Source organism: Stegostoma tigrinum, chromosome 11 (genome assembly GCF_030684315.1).
Source record: "Stegostoma tigrinum isolate sSteTig4 chromosome 11, sSteTig4.hap1, whole genome shotgun sequence".
Lineage (NCBI taxonomy): Eukaryota > Metazoa > Chordata > Chondrichthyes > Orectolobiformes > Stegostomatidae > Stegostoma > Stegostoma tigrinum.
Window position 1 is genome coordinate 59,086,365 of NC_081364.1, and position 24,804 is coordinate 59,111,168.

A 24,804-nucleotide genomic window follows, 5' to 3' on the forward strand; every position below is an offset into this window, starting at 1 on the left:
ACTTGGCAATCAGCCGATGGTTCCTTGTTTACATTTGACCGGAAGCCATGTGACTTCCGAGTCAAGGCTGAGGATTTTTACGGCCGCTGTCTCCCAACTGTACACAATTTTGTACTACCACCTCTCGTTGACCTTCCCTGCCAGTGAGACAGGGCATGCCCAGAGATGATGTTGGAGGAGTCTGAGGCTCCTGGGACTGGGTGTATGGTATGATTCATTGTCTACATGACTGTGAACATATTTGATGAGTCTGTGGAACAGCTCTCCCAGTCTAGAGGAGAAGGATGGCTGATGTCAGGGAGGAGAAATCAGTAGGGTCTAGGGCTCTGCTTTGGTCATGTTCAAATCAATGTTGGTGGTGGCAGGTCATTCCTGCTTTATACTTACTGTAGTTTGAAATAGTGGCTTGGACAAGTAAGTATTTTGCATAGCCTTTTCAGAAGGTAGTTAAGATTTAAATACATTATTCTGGGTCTGGAGTCATAGATATAACACATTAAATAAGCCCTAAAAATTTCTTGTCCCTGCTGGGGATCAGTGAACAAGTTAAGATGACGTGTAGTTTTGTGATCACCATTACTGATACAAGCTTAATTTCATTGCCAGATTTATACCTTAATCAGATTCATAGAGGTTTACAGCCTGGAAGCAAATCCTTTGGCCCAACTTGTCCATGCTGCCCAGTTTTTGTAATTAATCTAGTCCCATTTGCCTGCATTTGGTCCATATCCCTCTATACCCATTCCATCCACGTACCTGTCCAAGTGTTTCTTAAAGATGAAAGAAATTAACAAAAATGAGCTTCTCCGGTGTTCTATGGAGGGAGTGTTCTATTTTGGGATCAGCAATCCAGCTCTCTGGATTACCAATTCAGCAATGCAACTATTGTGTAACTATATATATTAATTACCTTTCCTAATATCCTTTTGTGTGGCTCAGTCCAAATGGTGTCTGAAAATGCTCCAGTGGGTGCATTGTGCGACATTTTATCACACTGAAGGGACCACATAAATGCAAGTTTTTATTATTCCAATTTTCGAGGGTTTGTTCAGGCATCTCCCCTCTTGATGGCACTCAGGCTTGTGCACAGCTTGTCTGTGCATTGATCCAACTTGGGATTAGTAACACAACACCCTTATTTTGTCTGCGACTTCTGACATAATCCATTCTGTCCTCAGTGAGTTTCAAACCCTCAAGTTCCATATTATGCATGCATGCCACACATTTCAACCATTCCAATATTACGTGACACTCAGGGCATGGCAGTCTGATATTTCCACTATTCTGACTCTGTGAGATTCACCGTCGTATACTTTCGCGCAGCAAACTGCGGGGTACTCGGCTGCAGCCAGACAGTTGAGTGACAGCTGGTAGGACAGTTGTTGAGCTTTCCTGAGCCAGCAGCCCTCTGACCCTGCAGACCAGACCTCACTGTAAATCACTGAGCTGGGGAACCAGAATTGGAGATCCATGGGAAATGGCTGGCTTTGTGCAGTGTAACAAGGAAGAAACAGATTGAGACTAATTTACTTCTCCTTATGTGTCGCCCACTGGGCATTGTAGAATTCAGAGATTGATTACTGCCCAGCAACAGTGACACACGTGCCAAGAGGATACAGAATTCTGCCGTTAATAGGCAAGGATGACATTATGCTTTGCCTGTGTCGGAGTGCCACAAAACAACTGGCAATGTGCCTTCAGCAATCCCCTTCTCACTTAACACCCCACAAGCTAGCTTGAGCTGTTGCCTTCACCTCTGCACTCAGGGTGTCAAAATGTATGGAGGTCAGAAGGTTTGATTTATTACTCCAGGGACACCGTGTTGCAATTAGCTCACAGTCCCTACAGATCTGAGCCTGAAGCCCCCGCAGGCTGTTATTACAGCCTCTCTCGCTCGTCCTTCCCTTTAGATGAATGGGAATGTCTCAACACACTTCTGACTAAGGCATCCTAAGGGTTCAGGGAGAGCACACACACCTCAATGAACCCGAACATGCCAGTTTTAATGATGGTAAACCATCCGGGTTTGAAGAGATGCTTGGGACGCTGTCCGAGACCGAAATAATAACTGATAGGTTAATTGAGCAGCAAATAAACAGCAAAGCCAAAAGCCTGTCTCCTTACGTGTCATGTTTTAGGTTATACACAGAGTACCACATCAAAAATCCAGAATTATTCTTCATACTTGTCGTTGTTGGCAGCCTACAAAGTTTTCATTGCAATACGGGAGCCAGGTACTGCAAGTTTTCCTTTCAAGCGTAAATTATTAGCTGGTATTTACACATTACCTACCTAATACACAAGATAGCATCAACATTTCTACGTGCCCATACTTGCCTTAGTTTCCAAAAATACACAAAACCTTCATTCATTGTAACAAAAGGTTATCAGAAACATCATCAACCAAAATTTGATAGAGCCCTGTAAGGAAACAGTCGAATGAACAAAAGTTTGGCCAAACGGGCAGGTGTTAAGGAGTATCTTAAAGGAGGATTGGGAAATAGATTCCTTGACACTTAAGCGGAGATTAGAATGCAGGTGGCTGAAGGTGAAGACCACCAAGTGTAGGAGCAGGATGCACAGGACTACTTTGGTACAAAAGAAATTACCAGCCTTTATGGTGAAGTACTGATAAAAGTCAAGGATGAACTAGCCATTTCACTAAAGCCAACAGAGAGGTTGGAGCAGGGAAAGGAAACAGTAGGCTTGCCCATGAAGACTGGTGGGAAGGCATTTCACTGGGAGCAGAGCAGTTTACGCTACAGTTAGTCTGTGTCACATTTGAGCTGCCTGACCCTGATACCAGGAGTATACATCCATCAACTTTACAAACAAGGCATTTGTTATCAAAAGTTCGGCATGCTTTTCAAAGGGCGAAATGGCTTGTATTTTTTAACACTTTATAACACCTTATCACAGTGTTCAAACTAATTACTTTAATCAAAATACTGAACCCTAATTAACATCACAAAAACAACTAATCTGGTCATTGCTGCTTCTGGGACAAATATACAATATAGAGGAGATAACCATAATATACCTGTACCCCAAAAGTCCACCTTTTCAAACAACACTCTTTCCCCCCCTCTGTATTGCAGTACAGCTCTCCACTGTGCCTCCTCCATTCTCCAATCCACAGCTCTTTACCACCCTACTCACCTCCAAACATAATAAAGATAGAGTGCCCCTTGTCCTCACTTTCCACCCCACTGGCCTCCGCATCTAATGTATCATCCTCAAACACTTCCACCAATTCCAATTAGACCCTACCACCCAGAACATCTTCCACTCCCCACCTCTCTCTCCCTTCCTCAAGGACCATTCCCTTTGCTACTCCTTAGTTTGCACCACACTCCCCACCAACCACTCCAACCCACCCGCTACCTTCCCCTGTAGCTGTAAAAGGTGCAACACCTGCCCATACACCACTTCTCTCCATCCAGGGCCCTAAACAGTCCCTCCAGGTGAGACACAGCATCACCTGCATCTCCTCCAACCTGGTCTACTGCATCCAGTGCTCCCAATGTGGTCTTCTCTATGTCAGTGAGACCAAACGTAGACTAGGTGACTGTTTCGCCGAGTATCTCCATCTGGCCCATAACAGCCAATCTAATTTCCCAGTCACTGCCCATTCCAACACCCTGCCCCACTTCTGCTCAAACATGTCTGTCCTTGGCCTCCTCCAGTGTCCCAGAAACTTGGAATGCAAAGTTGAGGAACAACACCTTATCTTCCTCCAGGGCACCCTACAGCCCAGAGGACTCAACATTGAGTTCTCTAATTTCAAATAACCTTCCCACCTATGCCCTGGCTTCTCTTTCCAGCCCCCACCTCGTTTCCCTTCCATTCCACTCTCTGATCCTCCCTTGCAGCCACCAAGCGGACTTATCCCTCCCATCGATCAACCAGTGTCCACCTATCACCGTCATTCTGCCTTCATCCCACCCACCCCCCCACCCCACACTTTATCTACAGCTCCTGGTACCCCCACATCCAGCGCTGAAGAAGGGTAATACCCCCAAAACATTGACTGCTCCTTTCCTCCAGATGCTGCCTGGCCTCCTATTTGTCTATATAATATCTACACTGTCTGCTGTGTTTCCTACGCTGTAAGAGTGACTAGACTCCAAAGGCTGTACACACACAAGGTTTACTTTCCTGTTTAATTCCCATTTGCTGTGATTGTGGGCTTACACCAGATCTACTCAAAAAGCAAAGCTCATGTCACATTGATTTTCGAAGATGTGTCATGCAGTACTCATAATGAACTGAAGGAGATGGGCTCTCTCTTGTGTAAACATCTCGCTGCATACTTCAGAGGGCCTGTGTGTGACCAACCCCATAGCTCTGCATGACTCCTGCTCACCTGCTGAGGTACCTGGAGGCACTGTCATCCCCGCTGCTGACTTCAAAGAATCAACCAACATAAAATGACGTTAATTAAATGGTGCTGTGGAGTCACTGCTGAGCCACCTAAGCTTGTACAGTCCATATCTAGGGAACAGCCACATTGTTAGAAATCAAGGATATTATTGTAATTTTGCAGAGACCTTTACAAGCGTGATTTACCTTGCTCTCCTGAATGGTTACAGAGATCTATACACACACACCATTTCTCTCAGGGACATCAAGAGAAAAGGAATTAATGAAAAATCCCTGGAACATAAAAGGAGCCTTAAGGAACATAGGCAGAATAGGAAGCACAGGCGGAGAGGGTGCACAGGCACAGGCAGGGGAGGAATATAGAAGAAAGAAAAAACAAGTAGAGGGAGATGACAGGAAGACATGGGACAGAAAGGTGGAGAGCACAGGTAGAGACAGAGAATCAGAAGATTAAGTGAATGAAGAGAGGGGGAACATGGTTGGAAGGGCAGAATAGGCACAAGGGAGCACAAATGTACTTTGATATGGACATTATCACTGGGCAGGCTAAACTGGATTATAAAGAACTGCACAGCACAGGAACAGACCCTTCTGCCCTCCAGACCTGTACTGACATATGATGATATTCTCCACTAAAAACCTTTTGCCTCTACCTCTATTCCCTGCCTATTCATATATCTACTAAAACACCACTTAACCTTGCTATTGTAACTGCTTCTACCACCCCCTCTGGCAGCACATTCCAGGCACTTGGTACTCTCTGTGTAAAAAAACTCACCTCGCACATCTCCTTTAGACTTTCCTCCTGTCACATCAAACCCATGTCCCCTAGTAATTAACATTTCCATCCCGGGAAGAAGACTCCAGCTATTCATTCTGTCCACACATTTCATCATTTTGTAAAATTCCATCGGGCCTCTGCCAATCAAGTGAAAACAATTCAAGTTTGTCCAATTCTTTTCCTGTAGCTAACGCCTCCAAACCAGGCAGTATCCTGGTCAATTATTTCTTTACCCTCTCCCAAGCCTGCACAGCCTTCTGGCAGTGTGGAGACCAGAGCTGCATGCAGGATGTGACCGAGCTAAAGTTCTATTATGCCATTAGATAACCACAGTTTCATGACCCACCAAAAGGTGGAAAAATGACATGGAGACCGGAAGAATGGAGCTGGGTGGAGAATCACACCCTGATTATCTCACAAGCAATACTTTTCTGCAGCCACTAAACCGTCACATTGTTACTCAGCAAGGCATTTACATTGCAGATATTAGCTCCAGAACCTGCTGAACACCATCCACTCAGTAAGCAGAGCTTTCTGTGCGCCACTGACACTTTTTGTATTGACTTTATGAATTTCAACCTTATTCTTTTCAGTTAGGGAGCCCATTCAAGTTCAACTAAATGCACATTTAGATGGGTGACGTAGTGAGTTGACAGTATCCTTTCGTTTCAGGAATCTAGATTCCAATCCCAAGCAAAGAGTTCTGCGTATTCAGACAAGCCAGCTCCGTTCCCTTCATGCCATGAAGCCAAAGCACAGAACCATAAATAAGTTAGTGATGAATGGGGAATGTCACTTGGAGCCCCTAGGAACAAAGAGACTGGGAAAAAAAATCAGATAAGGCCCTGAAGCTGACACCATAGCATTATTGTTCGGTTGCTGTAGAGAGAGAGTGATGATATGCCTAATCTGTTTATGAATGGAATGGGGAGATCTGAGTCCGTACAGTTACAGACATTGCAAGATAGAATCTTGTTGTGCCATGTCTATGCATGAGTGGAGGAATATTCCAGAATAAACACCCAACTACACTGGAAGCTCACAGCACTCAATGTGTGTCCACAAATACTAACTGCAGTCCAAGCAAATTAAGAAACATATAAACAGAGGGGGAAGTGTGCACTTCCAGCTGTGTGAATTTGCAGTTGTCATAAATCTCATTCGACCTATTATTTGTAGAAAACGTTATGACTTTTCCTGGGACAAGCTGAGCACTTGTTAGAGTATTACCACAGTGTTACAGTTTCAGCAGATTTTATGTTCTCAGACTGCGAACTCTGCCAGTATAAACATTCCTGAAATGGCACAATGTCCCACAGACTACCACCCCTGCAAGCTCAGGGTCATCCTCACCCAATGCCATACTCACCAATCATTGCTGAGGCCACCCGCTGTCGAGGGTCATAAGGACACTTCCCTTTTCCACACTCAGTCTGTTCATGATGAAGCACTAGTTGTTCATTCTGTAGGGATGGATGGGTGGGAAGGGGAAAGAGGGAGGGAGGGAGAGTAAATGAATGAAGAGTCAGCCACAGTGACATGAACCAGCACCATACAACCTTTCGTCATCCAGACCCCATCCTGAATAAAGAAGATCATCTTTCAACACACTGTGCGGAAAGTTGCTGCTGTCAAGTTCATACATAATGCTATCATTTGTGAAAACAGACCACGGAAACTGGGATTATTCAGACAGCGGTTAATGCACTCTCTGCATGTTCGTCTAACAGACTTGAATCAAATCCTTCTCTCAGAAAGTTCACCATCTGTGGTAAAATAGTGCATGGTAATTCAGTACAACACATCCAGCATTCGTCTGAGACCACCATTCATTGGGATTTGCATCCTGTGATCACAATATTATACTCCTCATGGGATACAACTGCAACGTTCTTTCTTCACCTTAAAAATATACAATTCCCATGTATTGAAACTGATTTGATTTCTCCCACTCTTTTCATAGAAATCTCATTCTGAACAATTTCCAAGAATTCAGACTCGGCTGAGAGCAGAGTTTCAGATCACAGCCCTCACTGTGGTCTCCCTGCTGTATGTACATGGCTGTTCCATCCCAAAAAAGACAAGTGCTGAGCAAAATATTCTGAAGCTCAGCAGAGCTAGATTGGTCCAAGTGGTGGCTGCAAATGTCGTTACTGTCTCTACTTTTCAGAACAGTTCCAATTAATACAGAGCCATACTGCAAAGAAACAGACCCTTCGGTCCAACCCATCCTAGACCCATTTGCTAGTATTTGGCCCATTCCCCTCTAAACCCTCCCTATTCATATACCCATCCAGATGCCATTTAAATGTTGTAATTTCCGTCACTTCCTCTGGTAACTTGTTCTGTACACATATCACCCTCTGCATGAAAATGTTACCCCTCAGGTCCTTTTTAAATCCTTCCCCTCTCACCTAAAACCTATGCTCCCTAGTCTTGGACTCCCCCACCCCAGGAAAAAGACCTTGACTATTCACCCTATCCATGGCCCTCACGATTATATAAATCCATACAGGGTCACCCCTCAGCCTCCGACACGCCAGGGAAAACTGCCCCAGCCTATTCAGCCTCTCTCTATAACTCAACCACTCCAGACCAGGCAACGTCCTTGTAAATTTCTTCTGCACCCTCTCAAGTTTAACTATATCCTTCCTATACAAGGGCAACCAGAATTGTACTCTGTATCGCAAAAGGGGCCTCATCAATGTCTTATACAACCGCAACATGATGTCCTAACTCCTATTCTCAATGTTCTGAACAATGAAGGCAAGCATGCTAAACATCTTCTTCACCATTGTGTCTACCTGTGATGCCAGGTTCAAGGAATTTAAAGGATGGGTTCAAATACTTCTCTTTTGCTGTTGCTCCCTCATATTTTTCAACAACATTCAATCCACATCAACCCAATGTATCATGTAACTTTTTAAATGTTTTTTTCTTACAGTGAGAACTTACACTATGCAAACTACTGCACACACTGCTAATGGCTTTTCAAGCTATTGCAGAAATATTGCACTGCTGTTTTCCATGGACTTTTCAAAGCCTTCAGCACTATGGCTGATTAAAAGGCCAACACCACTTCCAGCTAATGATTTAACAGCCCTTTCTATCTCACTGCTTCTAAAGGGTGGAAGGACTTTAAGAACTATTGCCCATGCCCATTCCCTACTTGGTTGACTCTTCACATCAATCATTGTTTTCCCAAGTATTTCTCACATCAAGAGGCACTTGTCAAAACATAAGCAGTATCCATATCATGGCTGCCTTGTTGAATACCTTCCTCTCCTGGAAACCACTAAAAACTTACTAAAGCCTGCAAATAACAGACTCCCACTAACTGCCTACGACTTCAGACCACGTACTGCCGCATTTCTCACCAAACTGTGGTGATTACAGTGTACTTCAACATGCAGGGATGATAAATAGTTAAGTATGACCTTGGGACCTTCCAAAATGCATTAGGATCAATGAACTTTCAAACTATCTTCTCTTTCTTAGGTAGTTCCTCCAGATTGAGGATATATCTGCACTGGAGGCAGTTTCGAAAAGGCTCATTGGATTCAGTCAATCCAGAGATGAAAGACCTGTCTTATGAAGAGACCTTGAGCAGTTTGAGCCTGTGCTTGCTAGAGTTTAGAACAATGAGAGATCTAATTGAGGTAAAAAGTATATGAAAGGGGATTGACAAAGTAGATGCACGAAGGATGTTTCCGTATGTGGGGCAATCTAGAATGAAAGGTCATAGCTTTAGGCTAAAAGGTGGCGGATTTAAAACGGAGGTAAGGAGAAATTACTTCTCTCAAAGGGTCACCAGTGTAGTAGACACCAGGATAATGAATACACTTGAGGAGGAAATATATTTTTAATTCATAACGAGCTGAACGGTTATGGAGAGCGGGCAGGAAAGAGGAGTTGAAAATGAGAGGAAATCAGCCAAGATCGTATCAAATAGCAGAACAGTTTCAAGGGACTGAGTTGCTTACTCCTGCTCCTCATTTTGGTGTTTCCACTCTGGTTTAATATCACTGAAAATCCCAATTTCGGATCTGAAGGTTCTGCCACTTGCAAGCCAGGTATTGATTAAAGACTCGAGGAGATGGGTTACTCGAATAGTTGTGCTCTCCGTCAGATGCCCCTGGCTCATCTCTCCAAATTCTGGATGAAGTCTGTTGATCTGCTCAGCGCTTTTCAGAAATGGACCCTCTCCATTCTAGTCAGTCACAAGTCACAGGGTCTCCTATGCAAGTTGAGCGGTTGATTGTGAAGTCTGATGCCAGGCCTACTCCACTTAGCGGAACAAGGTTTATGGGATGAGTGCCTCAACACTGGGCAAGTTGATTTGGAAGAGGGACGTGGCTGTTGGATATTGAACTATAGTTACTGTTGTAATATAGGAAATGGTAGCACCCAATTGACACACAGCATGCTCCCACCAACTGCAGCATGACACTGACCAGATAATACATTTTGGTGCACTTATTAGGGAATGAATATTGGTCAGGAGAATTCCCCTACTTTGAACAATGCATGGGATTATTTACCCGAGAGGGGAAAGGAGACTTCAATTTAATATCTTATCAGAAGTAATGAATGGTATTGGATGGTCAGCCTCAATTTTGTGATCAGCTCTCAAGTGGGATTTGAACCCTGACTTATACAAATCAATATGAATATGTTGGGGAGGAGGGATGTTCACTACCTCCCCACAATGGAGTGGAGTGGGTTGTAGAGGCAATGCTTAGCAATCATTTACCCTGGCTACTATTCATTCCATTGCCATCGCCAAAACAGATGATCTTATAATTCATCTAACTGCTGTACACAAATGTGCTGCTACATTTCAATAATGCCTTCACTCAAAAGGAAGCGCCTGTACCTTCAGAACCACTAAATAATTCTGCTCACACACTGCTGTTTTGGTGGAACATTTTCACAAAGCATTGTGCACACCGAGAACATAATGGGGACTTGAGATCGCTCTGTAGGATGCACTGAATGCATAAGAATAATGTAGGAACATAGAATGTAGGGACAGGAATTGGCAATTCAGCTCTTTAAGCCTGCTCCATCATTCAATATGATGGTGGTTGATCATCCAGTTCCATAACCTGTTCCCACTTTCTCCTCTATATCCTTTGATCCCTTTAGCCCTAGGAACTCTCTCCAACTCCTTCTTGAAAGGAACTTTGGCCTCAAACTTTGGTTTTCTGTAGCAGAAATTTCCACAGGCTCACCACTCTCTGGGTGAAGAAATTTCTCCTCATCTCAGTCCTTGGACTATGACTGTGTCTGGGCATAAATAGGGACATAATGAAAGCCATTAATGACCTATACATGAATTTTACTGACTAAGGTTTCTGGTCAGTGGCAGTTAATGTGGCGGCTGCCAGAAAGAAAATGGAAATAATGGCCAGCCATGCAAGGGTTAAAATGGGAACACTTCCCCAGAGAAGCCCCTCTCTGGAACGCTTTCTGCAAATACATGCACTGAGCATGCTACTTTCTCATTCCGGCTCATGTTGCTTCTTTCTAAAGGAACAGATACTGTCCTGCAACTGGGATATTCAAATATGCAAAATCACTGGACTCCTCCGATGTTGCCCTCTTGCACATCCCAAATTCCTGCACTCTGCCACTGGTGACATTGTCTTCAGCTGCCTAAATACTAAATGTTTAGGATCCCCTCCTCAAACGTCTCCTGTTTCTTCTCACTTTCTCACTATCTCCTCCATTAACTAAAATTGGACCCAGCTTTTGGTCATCTGCTCTACAATTGTCTTAAATGGCTCAGTGTCAATTTCTGTCTTGATTGCTGTTCTGAGACACTATTTCACTATGCTAAAGATGCTACATAAATGCAAAGGTCTGCCATTGTTGCAGCTTCTTGGTTGCCTTGAAAGAACAGCCACACAATGTGGTAACACACAGCTCCTTTACTGAATAGCTCACAGTTCTCTTGCAGTTTTATGTGACAGATGGTAAAGGAGTCAATGTGACATTAAGTGGAATTGAACCTCATGAATGTTACTGGTGTTAGGGCCTTGCCTTTGGGGAATGAGAAAGTTTTGTGTGCCATGTGTAATGTCAGCACAGCAAGGCAGCCGACTGTATAGTGTAAATGACGCCATCATCCAGGATTGCTCATCCATTGCCAAAATGGCAGTTGGTTTGAACCTTGACCCGAGCAACATCTAGCTGCTGGTGTGACATTATGCAGTACACCCTGGGAACTGCCTTCACTGGTTCGCAAGATTTAATGTTTTCTATTGTTAAATTCTTAATTGATAACTATTTTCTCTTCATCCCCACAACCTATCCCTACAATAAGGACTTCTCCTCAAATTTGCAGGAGTTAAAGAAAAATCCTTTTCTGCTGCCCATTTAGAAAGCCCCAAACAAGATCTCCTGCCAAAGTCTCCTGAAAGCAATGGCTCACATTTGGGATTAAGTTCCTCTGTGGCACTCTTGTCCCTTATCCATAATCATGGGCCGAGGCAGTGAGGGTTAATGGAACAATGAAGCAAGGTTAACTGCTTCAATACCGAACAATCCGACAAATAACTATTAGGTGTAGGAGGGAATGCGGAAAGGGTTTGATGAATTAGGCTCTTGTGGCTCATTGCAAAGACTTTTTATTTTTTCCTTTCTGCATCTCAAAATGGGAAAAGGAAGGTGCTAAAAATTAAGGATTGAGGAAAGGATTACTGTATGTTTTAAGAGCTGGTTACCCAACCTGCACTGTCAGTGCTGTTTACACTGCTGTTTGTACAAGTGATAGAGGTGGTTACTACACATTAGCTGGAGGCAGGGGGCATGTACAAAGGGAGATTCCACAGGCAACAAGTAGCTGATTGGTCTGTAGAGGTGGTGACCAGTTGTTGATGACACTGGCCTTCTGCCCGCCAACAGCTATGTGATTGGCTCCCAGGGAGCTGGACAGCTTGTGGATGTGTGTTGGGACAGAAACCACTGATGCTCTCAAAAGGAATGTCTGTCTTTTTTTTGCAGTACAAAAGCCTGAGCAAAGCCAGTTTACTTGCCACGTCAGTTGCTGAAAGGTGTGACTATTAAGCAACAAGTGAGAGGCATTATAAGTGTGGAGAAGTCATCCTGCAAGTTCCTGGAGATGGAAGATCGAGGAGCAGCAAGACCTGACAAATGAAAAGGATCGTCTCAGTGAACTCTGTGGAGAAAGATTAATTAACTGTCTTACCAGCTTTTCCCTCTGCCCATGACACTCAGTGTGTGCAGACGGGGGGAGGGCATGCAGTGCTTATAAGGGGCTTAGTTGTAATAAATAGTAATTTTTGTTTGGTACAGATACCTGGTCTGAGTTTTCTGTTAACCTGTGTCTAACAGAACACAGCAGGCCAGGCAGCATCAGAGGAGCAGGAAAGCTGACGTTTCCTGTCTGGACCCTAGAAGGGGACAAAATGTGAGGCTGGATGAACACAGCAGGCCAAGCAGCATCTCAGGAGTGTGCTCCTGAGATGCTGCTTGGCCTGTGTGTTCATCCAGCCTCACATTTTGTTGGGGATAATGGGAACTGCAGATGCTGGAGATTCCAAGATAATAAAATGTGAGGCTGGATGAACACAGCAGGCCAAGCAGCATCTCAGGAGCACAAAAGCTGACGTTTCGGGCCTGGACCCTTCATCAGAGAGGGGGATGGGGGGAGGGAACTGGAATAAATAGGGAGAGAGGGGGAGGCGGACCGAAGATGGAGAGTAAAGAAGATAGGTGGAGAGGGTGTAGGTGGGGAGGTAGGGAGGGGATAGGTCAGTCCAGGGAAGACGGACAGGTCAAGGAGGTGGGATGAGGTTAGTAGGTAGCTGGGGGTGCGGCTTGGGGTGGGAGGAAGGGATGGGTGAGAGGAAGAACCGGTTAGGGAGGCAGAGACAGGTTGGACTGGTTTTGGGATGCAGTGGGTGGGGGGGAAGGGCTGGGCTGGTTGTGTGGTGCAGTGGGGGGAGGGGATGAACTGGGCTGGTTTAGGGATGCAGTGGGGGAAGGGGAGATTTTGAAACTGGTGAAGTCCACATTGATACCATATGGCTGCAGGGTTCCCAGGCGGAATATGAGTTGCTGTTCCTGCAACCTTCGGGTGGCATCATTGTGGCAGTGCAGGAGGCCCATGATGGACATGTCATCAAGAGAATGGGAGGGGGAGTGGAAATGGTTTGCGACTGGGAGGTGCAGTTGTTTGTTGCGAACTGAGCGGAGGTGTTCTGCAAAGCGGTCCCCAAGCCTCCGCTTGGTTTCCCCAATGTAGAGAAAGCCGCACCGGGTACAGTGGATGCAGTATATCACATTGGCAGATGTGCAGGTGAACCTCTGCTTAATGTGGAATGTCATCTTGGGGCCTGGGATGGGGGTGAGGGAGGAGGTGTGGGGACAAGTGTAGCATTTCCTGCGGTTGCAGGGGAAGGTGCCGGGTGTGGTGGGGTTGGAGGGCAGTGTGGAGCGAACAAGGGAGTCACGGAGAGAGTGGTCTCTCCGGAAAGCAGACAGGGGTGGGGATGGAAAAATGTCTTGGGTGGTGGGGTCGGATTGTAAGTGGCGGAAGTGTCGGAGGATAATGCGTTGTATCCGGAGGTTGGTAGGGTGGTGTGTGAGAACGAGGGGGATCCTCTTGGGGCGGTTGTGGCGGGGGCGGGGTGTGAGGGATGTGTCGCGGGAAATGCGGGAGACGCGGTCAAGGGCGTTCTCAATCACCGTGGGGGGGAAGTTGCGGTCCTTAAAGAACTTGGACATCTGGGATGTGCGGGAGTGGAATGTCTTATCGTGGGAGCAGATGCGGCGGAGGCGGAGGAATTGGGAATAGGGGATGGAATTTTTGCAGGAGGGTGGGTGGGAGGAGGTGTATTCTAGGTAGCTGTGGGAGTCGGTGGGCTTGAAATGGACATCAGTTACAAGCTGGTTGCCTGAGATGGAGACTGAGAGGTCCAGGAAGGTGAGGGATGTGCTGGAGATGGCCCAGGTGAACTGAAGGTTGGGGTGGAAGGTGTTGGTGAAGTGGATGAACTGTTCGAGCTCCTCTGGGGAGCAAGAGGCGGCGCCGATACAGTCATCAATGTACCGGAGGAAGAGGTGGGGTTTGGGGCCTGTGTAGGTGCGGAAGATGGACTGTTCCACGTAACCTACAAAGAGGCAGGCATAGCTGGGGCCCATGCGGGTGCCCATGGCCACCCCCTTAGTCTGTAGGAAGTGGGAGGAGTCAAAAGAGAAGTTGTTGAGTGTGAGGACGAGTTCCGCTAGGCGGATGAGAGTGTCGGTGGAGGGGGCCTGGTCGGGCCTGCGGGACAGGAAGAAGCGGAGGGCCTTGAGGCCATCTCCATGCGGAATGCAGGTGTACAGGGACTGGACGTCCATGGTGAATATGAGGTGTTGGGGGCCAGGGAATTGGAAGTCCTGGAGGAGGTGGAGGGCGTGGGTGGTGTCACGGACATAGGTGGGGAGTTCCTGGACCAAAGGGGAGAAAATGGAGTCCAGATAGGTGGAGATGAGTTCGGTGGGGCAGGAGCAGGCTGAGACGATGGGTCGACCAGGGCAGGCAGGTTTGTGGATTTTGGGAAGGAGATAGAAACGGGCCGTGCGGGGTTGGGGAACAATGAGGTTGGAGGCTGTGGGTGGGAGGTCCCCTGAGGTGATGAGGTCATGAATGGTGTTGGAGATGATGGTTTGGTGCTCGGGTGTGGGGTCATGATCGAGGAGGCGGTAGGAGGTGGTGTCGGAGAGTTGGCGTCTGGCCTCGGCGATGTAGAGGTCAGTACGCCATACTACCACTGCGCCACCCTTGTCTGCGGGTTTGATGGTGAGGTTGGGGTTGGAGCGGAGGGAGCGGAGGGCTGCCCGTTCTGCGGGGGAGAGGTTGGAGTGGGTGAGAGGGGTGGAGAGGTTGAGGCGGTTAATGTCTCGACGGCAGTTGGAGATGAAGAGGTCGAGGGAGGGTAGGAGGCCTGGGGGTGGTGTCCAGGAGGAGGACTTGTGTTGGAAGCGGGTGAAGGGGTCAGTGGAAGGAGGGTTGGGTTCCCGGTTGAAGAAGTAGGCATGCAGGCGAAGACGGCGGAAAAACTGCTCTATGTCCGACCGTGACTGGTATTCGTTGATGTGTGGTTGTAGGGGGACAAAGGTGAGCCCCTTGCTCAGGACTGACCGTTCGTCCTCAGTCAGTGGGAGGTCTGGGGGGATGGTGAAGATTCGGCAGGGCTCAGGGTGGCTGTCTTCTCTGGGGTTGCAGGCTGTGGAGGTTGTGGGCGGAGCGATGATGTCGTCGGCCGTGGGCGGGGTTCCGTCGGCCGTGGGCGGGGTTCCGTCGACCGTGGGCGGGGTTCCGTCGGCGTCGACCGTGGGCGGGGTTCCGTCGGCGTCGACCGTGGGCGGGGTTCCGTCGGCGGTGGGAGGATCGGGGTGGGCGGCAGCAGCTGAGGTGAGGGTGGTGTGTGGGCTGTAGTACCTGGACGTGGAGGTGGTGACTGCAGCAGCAGTTCCGGAAGTTCTGTGGCCGGCGGAGGCCGATGTGACGTCATCGGTGGGGTCTCCGGCCGTGTCCTCATGGTCAATGGCGGCGGGTGCATGGTGGGGGAGGGGCAGGGACAGAGTCGGGATTTGGGAGGCGCAGGAATCCTCTTGTGGGTGGCAGGGGCCAGTGAGTTGGTTGTACTTACGATTTTTGGTGTCCAGTAAAGCTGAGTGGAACTGGGTGTTCAGTCTGTGGATCCTGCGGAGGATGAAAAACAGCAGGGGTCCTTTGCAGGTCTGGGAGAGGGAGGCTCTGAGCTGGGGCAGGCTGGATTGCAGTGCCTGGAGGTGCCGGCGCATGGCTGCGAGTGTCTGTTTCAGGACTCGCAGGGAGAACCGCTTCTGAAGGGTCTGAATATTCTGGGTGTAGAGGTGGTCACGGTTGGGGCCAAATTGGGAAGGCTGAAATGTGGACTGTAGTCCCTTGGGGATGATCTGGTTCCGTAGGCAGGTGCTGAGAAAGGTGATGTGGCTGTGGTACCTGGTTTGCTTCAGGACATGGTCGAGCAGTTTCAAGGCCGAAGAGATTACAAGAGAGTTGCAATGGGAGAGAGATTCCCTGAGGTTGGTCCGGAGGGAGGAGGGTAACTTCTTCAGGTTAGGCATCCCTGGAAGAGGCTTCGCAGTGAGGTTAAAATAGTATCAGAGATAATGGGAACTGCAGATGCTGGAGATTCCAAGATAATAAAATGTGAGGCTGGATGAACACAGCAGGCCAAGCAGCATCTCAGGAGCACAAAAGCTGACGTTTCGGGCCTGGACCCTTCATCAGAGAGGGGGATGGGGGGAGGGAACTGGAATAAATAGGGAGAGAGGGGGAGGCGGACCGAAGATGGAGAGTAAAGAAGATAGGTGGAGAGGGTGTAGGTGGGGAGGTAGGGAGGGGATAGGTCAGTCCAGGGAAGACGGACATTTTGTTGTCTTGGATTCTCCAGCATCTGCGGTTCCCATTATCTCTGGACCCTAGAAGGGATCAGCTTTCCTGTTTCTCTGATGCTTCCTGGCCTGCTGTGTTCCTCCAGCTCCACACTGTCTTATCTCTGACTCCAGCATCAGCAGTTCTTACTACCTCTGAGGTACACCGTCAGGTTGGGTTTGCGGCTTGCTCAATGTCCTCATGAGCTTTCTTTGTGGTGGTTGGTTATGTGCTTCTTCAGATTGTGGTCAGAGAAGTTGGGAACACCCACTGGCCCCACCCCAGTGAGGAAAAGAATCGTCACAAAATTTACTTTCCAAAAAAAACTTGGCGTAGTAAGTCTTCAATTACAATTATGGGTAGCATACTGCAGCATGAATCATTTTAGGAAAAAAAATGATAATTAGACATATGTTTTTAGAGAATGTGATGTTTTGTGGATTTATCTTGTGTTTGTAAACCAAAGACAAGGGCAACAAACGTTAGACATGTGTTCTGGGATATGATATAGTGCTCTGTGGACAGGATGTAGACAAAATAAATACAAACAAACTGGAAGAAAGCAGCAATCATTGATGTATTGCTGTTGAAGTGCTTTTTTCTTGGACCTGTCAGAAAAATTCACAAGAAATACCAAAGTATTTGGGAAAACAGTTTGCACCCTTCCCTTTTACTTGGATATTCTTGTGAAGTGCCCTTGTGAGCAATACAAAAAGCACCTTTTTTCAGCAATGCTCTTCACAACCAGATGAATCTTCGATGTGTTAGCTCATGAAGGTCACTTGGGAATGGCTTTTTGTGCAGTTAGTGAATGGCAAGAGAGTTGCCCAAGATGGTTTTCATGGGCGTGCAAATGTCTTCAGAGTTAAGACTCATCGTGAGAAAGAGTTCCCACAAGGATCCAAAACAGGGATAGTCTTGTGTTTCAATTTCAGCTGCCAAAGGTCCTGTCAACCCCTCAGACTTGCCAACAGATTATCCAAGGGTAATCAGGTGAGGATCTACAGGATTTTGACCAGAATTATCAATGATATCAAAAAAGTCTAGAGAGACATACAGCCTTTGTATAAACCATCTAAAGCCCTCAAGTACATCTTGTAACACAACTTTCAAACACATTTACATTCAATAGCCTAACCCCTCAATTAGATTTCAGTCAATAACTCATTGCCGGGTATCATTATTGTGATTATGCATAAACCATCCAAATCCTGACTACAACCCAATTAAATTGCTGTATGTACACTATCCTGGAAGCCAATTATTTCTACAAAGCATAAACACCATGTCAATCTTCCACTAAACACTAAACATTTACTGCACAATCCATCATGAGCTCATTTGGTATAGTGGTAGCATCCCTGCCTGTACCCCGAAGGTCTGGGTTCAAGTCCCACCTCTGCCAGAAATGTGTCAGAAAATGTTGATTCAAAATACTTGTCAATAATTCACAGGCCAAGACTAATGATCTGGGGACATGGGCTCAAATGACCGATTCTAGTTAGTTCCACACAACTGGTGCTACTCCTGTAGGCCTAAGAGAGGCAATCTTATTCAAACAAGATTTTTGGGAGACTTGAAAGGGTAGATGCAGATCAATTGTTTCTCCTTGTGGGAAGGTCTAAGACCAAAGGGCGTAATCTGAGAATATGAAATGAGGAATTTCTTCTCTCAGAGTGTTGTGAATCTGTGGAATTCTTTACTATAAAGGTTGTGTCTCTAATAACATTAAACACTAACAAAGGCAGACTTTTAACCAATAATAAATCAAGGATTATGAGGGAAAGCAGAAAAGTGGAGTTAAGGATTTTCAGATCAACTATAATCCCATTGATGGCAGAAAAGACTCAACAGGCTGAATGGCCTGCTCCTGTATTTATATTTATGAATCTTCCTATGGAATTTGACATTGGATTCGAACAATGTATAATCTCTAGTGAATAGTAAATCCATCTAAATTAAATAATGGCTTAATTGAGGACAGGTTTGAAGGAGGAATCAGACAAAATCAAAGTTTACAGAAACACTACCACATTTAATTCAAACTTCATCCTGTGGCACATGAATTGATGAATATATAATTTGATTTCTGAAATCTTACTTCTGTTGTTGCACCTGCTTATGAGATGGGAGGGATGATATAATTCTAGTTCTACAAATTATCTAGTAAAATCCTAGAATCTTTTTCTTTGATGAGTCCGAGGTGTTTCAGGGTGTTTTATAGCATAGCAGAGGGGAGGTTGGCTGAAATTAGGTCATTCTGCCTGAAATATCCTGGGTAATGGAAAAGCAATGACATCTCCAACTTTCCCCTGTCACCCATCTCTGCTCCTTCCCGCTGTGGTCTGTGACTGGGCTTTACAAGCAGCATGACTCAGAACATGTGGTGCAAGAGTTTCAGTTCAAGAAAACCATTCATGGTTTTGTTTTTAAATAAACTGTACATCTTTCGAGAAGGAGGCATCGCCATGTCAGACGTGCAATCCGCCCTGTTTCTCTATGTTCCTTCTATGTATGCTCTAACATCTGAGATTTAAGCTGCAGTCTGCTTGTTTCATATCCAGAACTTTCCGTAAGAACAGTGTGGTGCTCCATTCTGCAGCCTCTCACTCTTAAGGTCATTAGACATTGTCCAATTCCAATCATGTCAACAGCAATGACTTCTGGTAGGTCGTAGCTCCATGGTGGAGTGTGGCCTACAGCTCTCTACTCCAACCACACCCTCACTCTGTGGGCCAAATGCAGGCAAAGGTTTAGGAAAGTTGGTCAGCATGGGTGAGTAGGATCAACGTGCCTGTTTCTGTGCTGTATGACTCTATGGCACTATTGCTGGGACTGCCAACTATTAGAAATAAAGCAGTGCCTGAAAGAATAGAACCCCTGTTGGGATTTTTCACAAAGTAGCTTCTGCCAAGGTGAACACAAGGGGAAGCAGAGCAATGCTAATGATACTTACACGAGCTCAAGTGTCCACTTCTACTAAGCTCCCCATTACTGATGCTACTCTTGTGGCTCTATAAGAGGCAATCTTATCGCAAAATGCAAGATTTTTAGGAGACTGGATTTAGAAAGGTTGACTCTCCTCGTGGGACAGCCGAGGACCAAAGGGCATATTCTCAGGGTACGAGAAGAGGAATTTCTTCTCTCAGAGTATCTGTGAATCTGTGGAATTCTTTACTATGTAGGCCATATCTTTAAAAACATTAAAGGCTGAGAGAGGCAGATTTTTAATCAGTAAGGAATCAAGGATTATGGGAAAGGGCAGGGAAACAAAGTTGAGGATTGTCACATCAGCCATGATTCCACTGAATGGCAGAGTTAATTCAATGGACTAATAGCCTACTTCTGCTTTAATGTCTTCAGATCTTCCTATGGAATTTGACTTTGGGTTCAAACAGGTGATCGTCTCCAGTGAATAGTGAATCCGGTTAAATTAGAGAATGGTTTAACTGACGAGAGGTTTAGAGGAAGTCTTGGCCAAGCTGAAAGTTTACAGAAATACTACTGGATTAATTCAAACTTCATTCTGTGACCCAATGATATTTCCATCAGCCAGAATTGTCTGGAGTGCAACATCTTGACAATCCCAGTTCGTTAGGCCTCCTGTCGCACCCAAGAAACGCTTCTAAGGTCACAAGTTGCTGGGGATGAGAGCTGGCAATGGTGATGTCGACGGAGCATCTAGAATTTTACGGAACAGGATTAACCGGGTAACACATTAACCGTGGATTAAGAAAGGAACCGAGGAACTATGAACATTGAAATATAGCCAAACTGGGTACTGAAAAGATAATGAGAGAAAAAGGAAACAGTGGATTTAGAGTGTGAAAATAAAGTTACAAAGGGAGTAAAAAAGCACTACTTGTAGGAATGAAATACCATTGTATTAATTGTGCCTTGTCAGAGGAGAAGAGGTTGAGTGGCCTTTCAGGAACATAAATGCCATCATAAATGCCCTAGTATCATTAACCATCAGACCTAATGATCTATCATGTGTTTAACATGTGTTAACAGTGAAACTGAGGCAATTTCTCAAAACTCATCGGGACATTGACAGTGAATTCCCAGTTTTGAAAAGCCAGTGGTGCAATTTATGGTGATTCACACTCATAGGATACGTGCTTGTCAAAGAATGCTCAAGATGTTATGATGCACCCCTAAGGCAGGTGGGACTTGAACGTGGCTGCTTTGGTGCAGAGGGGTAGGGATATGACTACTGTGTTACAAGACGCCTCCCACAGGTTATTTTGCTTTAGTTACAGATAACTGAACAACTGAGGCATAAATGACAACACACATTCACCATTGTTTGCCCACTTATTTTTGAAACGGAAGTCTGTTTTTTGATTGCTGTGCCTCATATTGAAACATGGTTAAGGTCTACAGTATCAACTCAGTGCATAACAGAAATTGAACTGTGCCTCTTTTCCATGTCCTGCCCTAGACACCAAAGTTGGTGGTATAGTGGGCAGTGAAGAAGATCATCTAAGGTTACAAAGAGATCTTGATCAATTGGGTCAATGGGCTGATGACTGGCAGATGGAGTTTAATTCGGATAAATGCGAGGTATTGCATTTTAGTAAAACAAACAAGGGCAGGACTTATACTGTTAATGCTGCAGAAGAGAGAGATTTAGGGGGTTCAGGCACATAATTCTTTGAAATTTGCATCACTGGTAGACAGGTGGTTAAGAAGGCGTTTAGCACACTTGCCTTCATTGCTCAGACCATTGAGTATGGGAGTTGGGATGCTATGATGAGATTGTACAGGATGTTGGTGAGTACTGGAGTATTGTGTTCAGTTCTGGTCTCCCTGTTGTAGGAAGGATGTTATTAAGCTGAAAAGGATTCAGAAAAGATTTACCGGGATGTTGCTGAGAATGGAGGGTTTGAGATATACAAATAGAGGCTGGAAAGGCTGAGATTTTTTGAACTGGAACATAGGAGATTGAAGGGTGACTTTATAGAAGTTTATAAAATCATGAGGGGCATAGATAAAGGGAATGGCAAGAGTCTTTTCCCTCGAATGAGGGAGTTCAAAACTATGGGGAATATTTTTCAGGTGAGAGGAGAAAGATTTAAAAAGGATGAGAGTTTAGTTTGGGAACATGGTCAGCATGGGCTGGTTGGACCTAAGGGGTCTGTTTCCATGCTGTATGACTGATGCACGGTTGGTAATCTCAGTGCGATCACTGACTAATTCCATTTTTCTCGTTTCCCAACCACCCAAAACACCGCCCTCCACCAGCTCTTAGACAATAACAGCTGGTGTACTGCCTCTATCCAGTTGATATCAATAGGCTTATCTCTAAGCAGGGATTAATATAGTTTCTGGAAACCTCAGTTGTGCACAGAGTGAGCTGCTGTTATGCCCAATGAGCTATCAGAGAGGGTAAAGTTTTCTAAAAGTTCTAACAAGAAACAGATGGAATGATGAGGTGGAAAGGAAATTCAGTCTGTAGAATGAAACTTTCCTGCGTCAAGTGTGCATTCGTGTTAAATTGTTTTCAGAATTTAATGACATAATGAGTTGGATTGTTAAATAGGGTGCTTTCCATTAAAATCCATATTGAAGTTATATTAACATTAAATAAATTGTATGCCCAATTAAACCTACTAGATGCTACAGATAATAAGCGGAATTAAATTCTTTCTTAATCTCTTGTCTCAAACGTACATATGGAATTAACGTCTTCTAATGGAATTTCTGCATGGCCCTATGATTGTTCTCTTTTTTTCCAGTCTGTTTCCCCAGGAGAGAAGTAGAATGTGTTAGCAAATATCCTCACTACAGCTTTAGCTGCGCACGTGTTGTAGTCGAGAATATAGCTATAACACTCTTGTTGTTGCTTTGCCTCAGCTCATGTGTATCCCCATTTGTCACTGGAGCACCTGTGGTCTGAATTTACATTGGGAGAAAAAAGGGGACAAAGCATTCTGTTGCCAGCTTTTCCAACCTCTGATGGATTCTATTCTAACGCTGCAAATATTTCTGGCACCTGTTATGTATGCATTTCTTTAGACTGATGTTGACAACCAATTGTGCTACTTTGGCTAGTCAGTTGTCATCTATCCAAATAAGTAAGGACAAAAGGGTTGTGCCTCTCATTCGGACTCCAATCACATAACTTGACTCAAAAAAAGCATTTTTTGTTTGCTAGATAACAAAGTGTGAAGCTGGATGAACACAGCAGGCCAAGCAGCATCTCAGGAGCACAAAAGCTGATGTTTCGGGCCTAGACCCTTCATCAGAGAGGGGGATGGGGAGAGGGTTCTGAAATAAATAGGGGGAGAGGGGGAGGCAGACTGAAGATGGATAGAGGAGAAGATAGGTGGAGAGGAGAGTATGGGTGGGGAGGTGGGGAGGGGATAGGTCAGTCCGGGGAGGACGGACAGGTCAAGGAGGGGGGATGAGATTGGTAGGTGGGAAATAGAGGTGCGGCTTGAGGTAGGAGGAGGGGATAGGCGAGAGGAAGTACAGGTTAGGGAGGCGGGGACAAGCTGGGCTGGTTTGGTGATGCAGTGGGGGAGGGGATGAGCTGGGCTGGTTTTGGGATGCAGTGGGGGAGGGGGAGATTTTGAAGCTTGGGAAGTCCACATTGATACCATTGGGCTGCAGGGTTCCCAAGCGGAATATGAGGTGCTGTTCCTGCCACCTTCGGGTGGCATCATTGTGGCACTGCAGGAGGCCCAGGATGGACATGTCATCTAAGGAATCGGAGGGGGAGTTAAAATGGTTCGTGACTGGAAGGTGCAGTTGTTTATTTTGTTTGCATGTGCCTCTGAACAAGCAATCTTCTGCACATGCCTGACTGTGCTTACAATCTGTAGTGCCCTTGCTGGTCATAAACGTCATTGCTTTTTCAAGCTTCCTACGTATTGACAGCTCAGCAGACATGTCATAACGAATCAGACAGGCATGTTGTATACAGTCTCAGAGGACACTTTTAACTTCTTCTGAATTAGCAAAACGTCATTCTCAAATTTTCTCTTGGCCCGGTTTGAACAATTTAAACACTGGCTTTAGTTCAGTGAACCGGTCAAAACATCAGGAAATCTGACTTAAATTTGCGGTGAAATTTTGATGAAGGCTTGAATACAATGAAGAAAACATTCTCATAAAAGGTGAATTGTAGCAAAATGACTTAATTCAATTGAGTCCTAAACATTGTCAGCAGAGGTTCGAGTATGTTGGGAGCTGATAGTTTGTTGGCTAAAGCGTGCTGGGGTTGGGCGTATGCAGCAGGACCACCACTATGGCACATCCAGAACAAAAAAGAGAATTTGCATTACTGTAGCGCCTAAGGATACTATACATCCTAAGGATATTCCGAATCTCAAATGTCACCAATGAAGTAGTTTCTGAATTACAGTCACTGCTGTAAGGTGGGAATCACAACAGCGATTTGACACAAAGATCAGAATGATAACGATGAGAAAATTTGTCTATATGATGTTATATGAACCTTAAACATTGACTAGTTCACTGGGGAGAACAGATCGTCTATTAATATTCATTGTAAATCCATTGTCCTCTCACTGCTACTTAGACCACACTTCCAAAGGACGCGATCCCATTCTCCTGGTTTCTTCATTTCTGTCGGGTCTGCTTAGATGATGCCACCTTCCAGAACGGTCCTTCCAACTTGTCTCCGTTTCCCTCAACTGAGGATTCCCCTATAGAGTAGTGGTCAGGGCACCCAGCTCTGTCTGATCCATTTCTTCCACTTCTGTCCTCATCCCTTCCCATCCGTCCCAGAACTATGATAGGGTTCCTCTTCTGAAGAAGGGTCACTGGACTCTAAATGTTAACTCTGTGTTCTCTCCACAGATGCTGCCAGACCTGCTGAGTTTCTCCAGCAATTTGTGTTTTTGTTTGTTTCAGATCCCTAGTGTCGGCAGCCTTTTGTTTTATTTTAGGGCTCCACTTGCCCTCACTTTCCACTACAACAGTCTCCATTATGAAAGGATCATTGTCCATCCTTCCCACCACCTCCAGCATCAAACTTGTCTACTCCTCCCCTCCCCAGTCTATATTCTAAAGAAACCATTCCCTCCAAGATTACCTGATCCACTCCTCTATCACCCTCAATACCTTCCCATGCAATCATAAGAGATCATAGAATCCATACAGTGCGGAAGCAGGCTATTTAACTCATCGAGTCCACACCAACCCTCTTTAAAACATCCCAATCAGACACAAC

The 24,804-nt window shown here is 45.7% G+C and overlaps 1 protein-coding gene across 2 annotated transcripts in view; it reads right to left on the bottom strand.

Moving 5' to 3' along the window:
• sema3h (sema domain, immunoglobulin domain (Ig), short basic domain, secreted, (semaphorin) 3H) overlaps positions 1 to 24,804 on the bottom strand; it is a 164,656-nt gene that overhangs the window by 60,912 nt on the left and 78,940 nt on the right. For both annotated transcript variants that reach the window (XM_048547760.2, XM_048547759.2), the window contains exon 5: positions 6,534 to 6,627. In XM_048547760.2, coding sequence (XP_048403717.1) covers positions 6,534 to 6,627 — 94 coding nt within the window. The remainder of the gene's footprint in view (positions 1 to 6,533; positions 6,628 to 24,804) is intronic.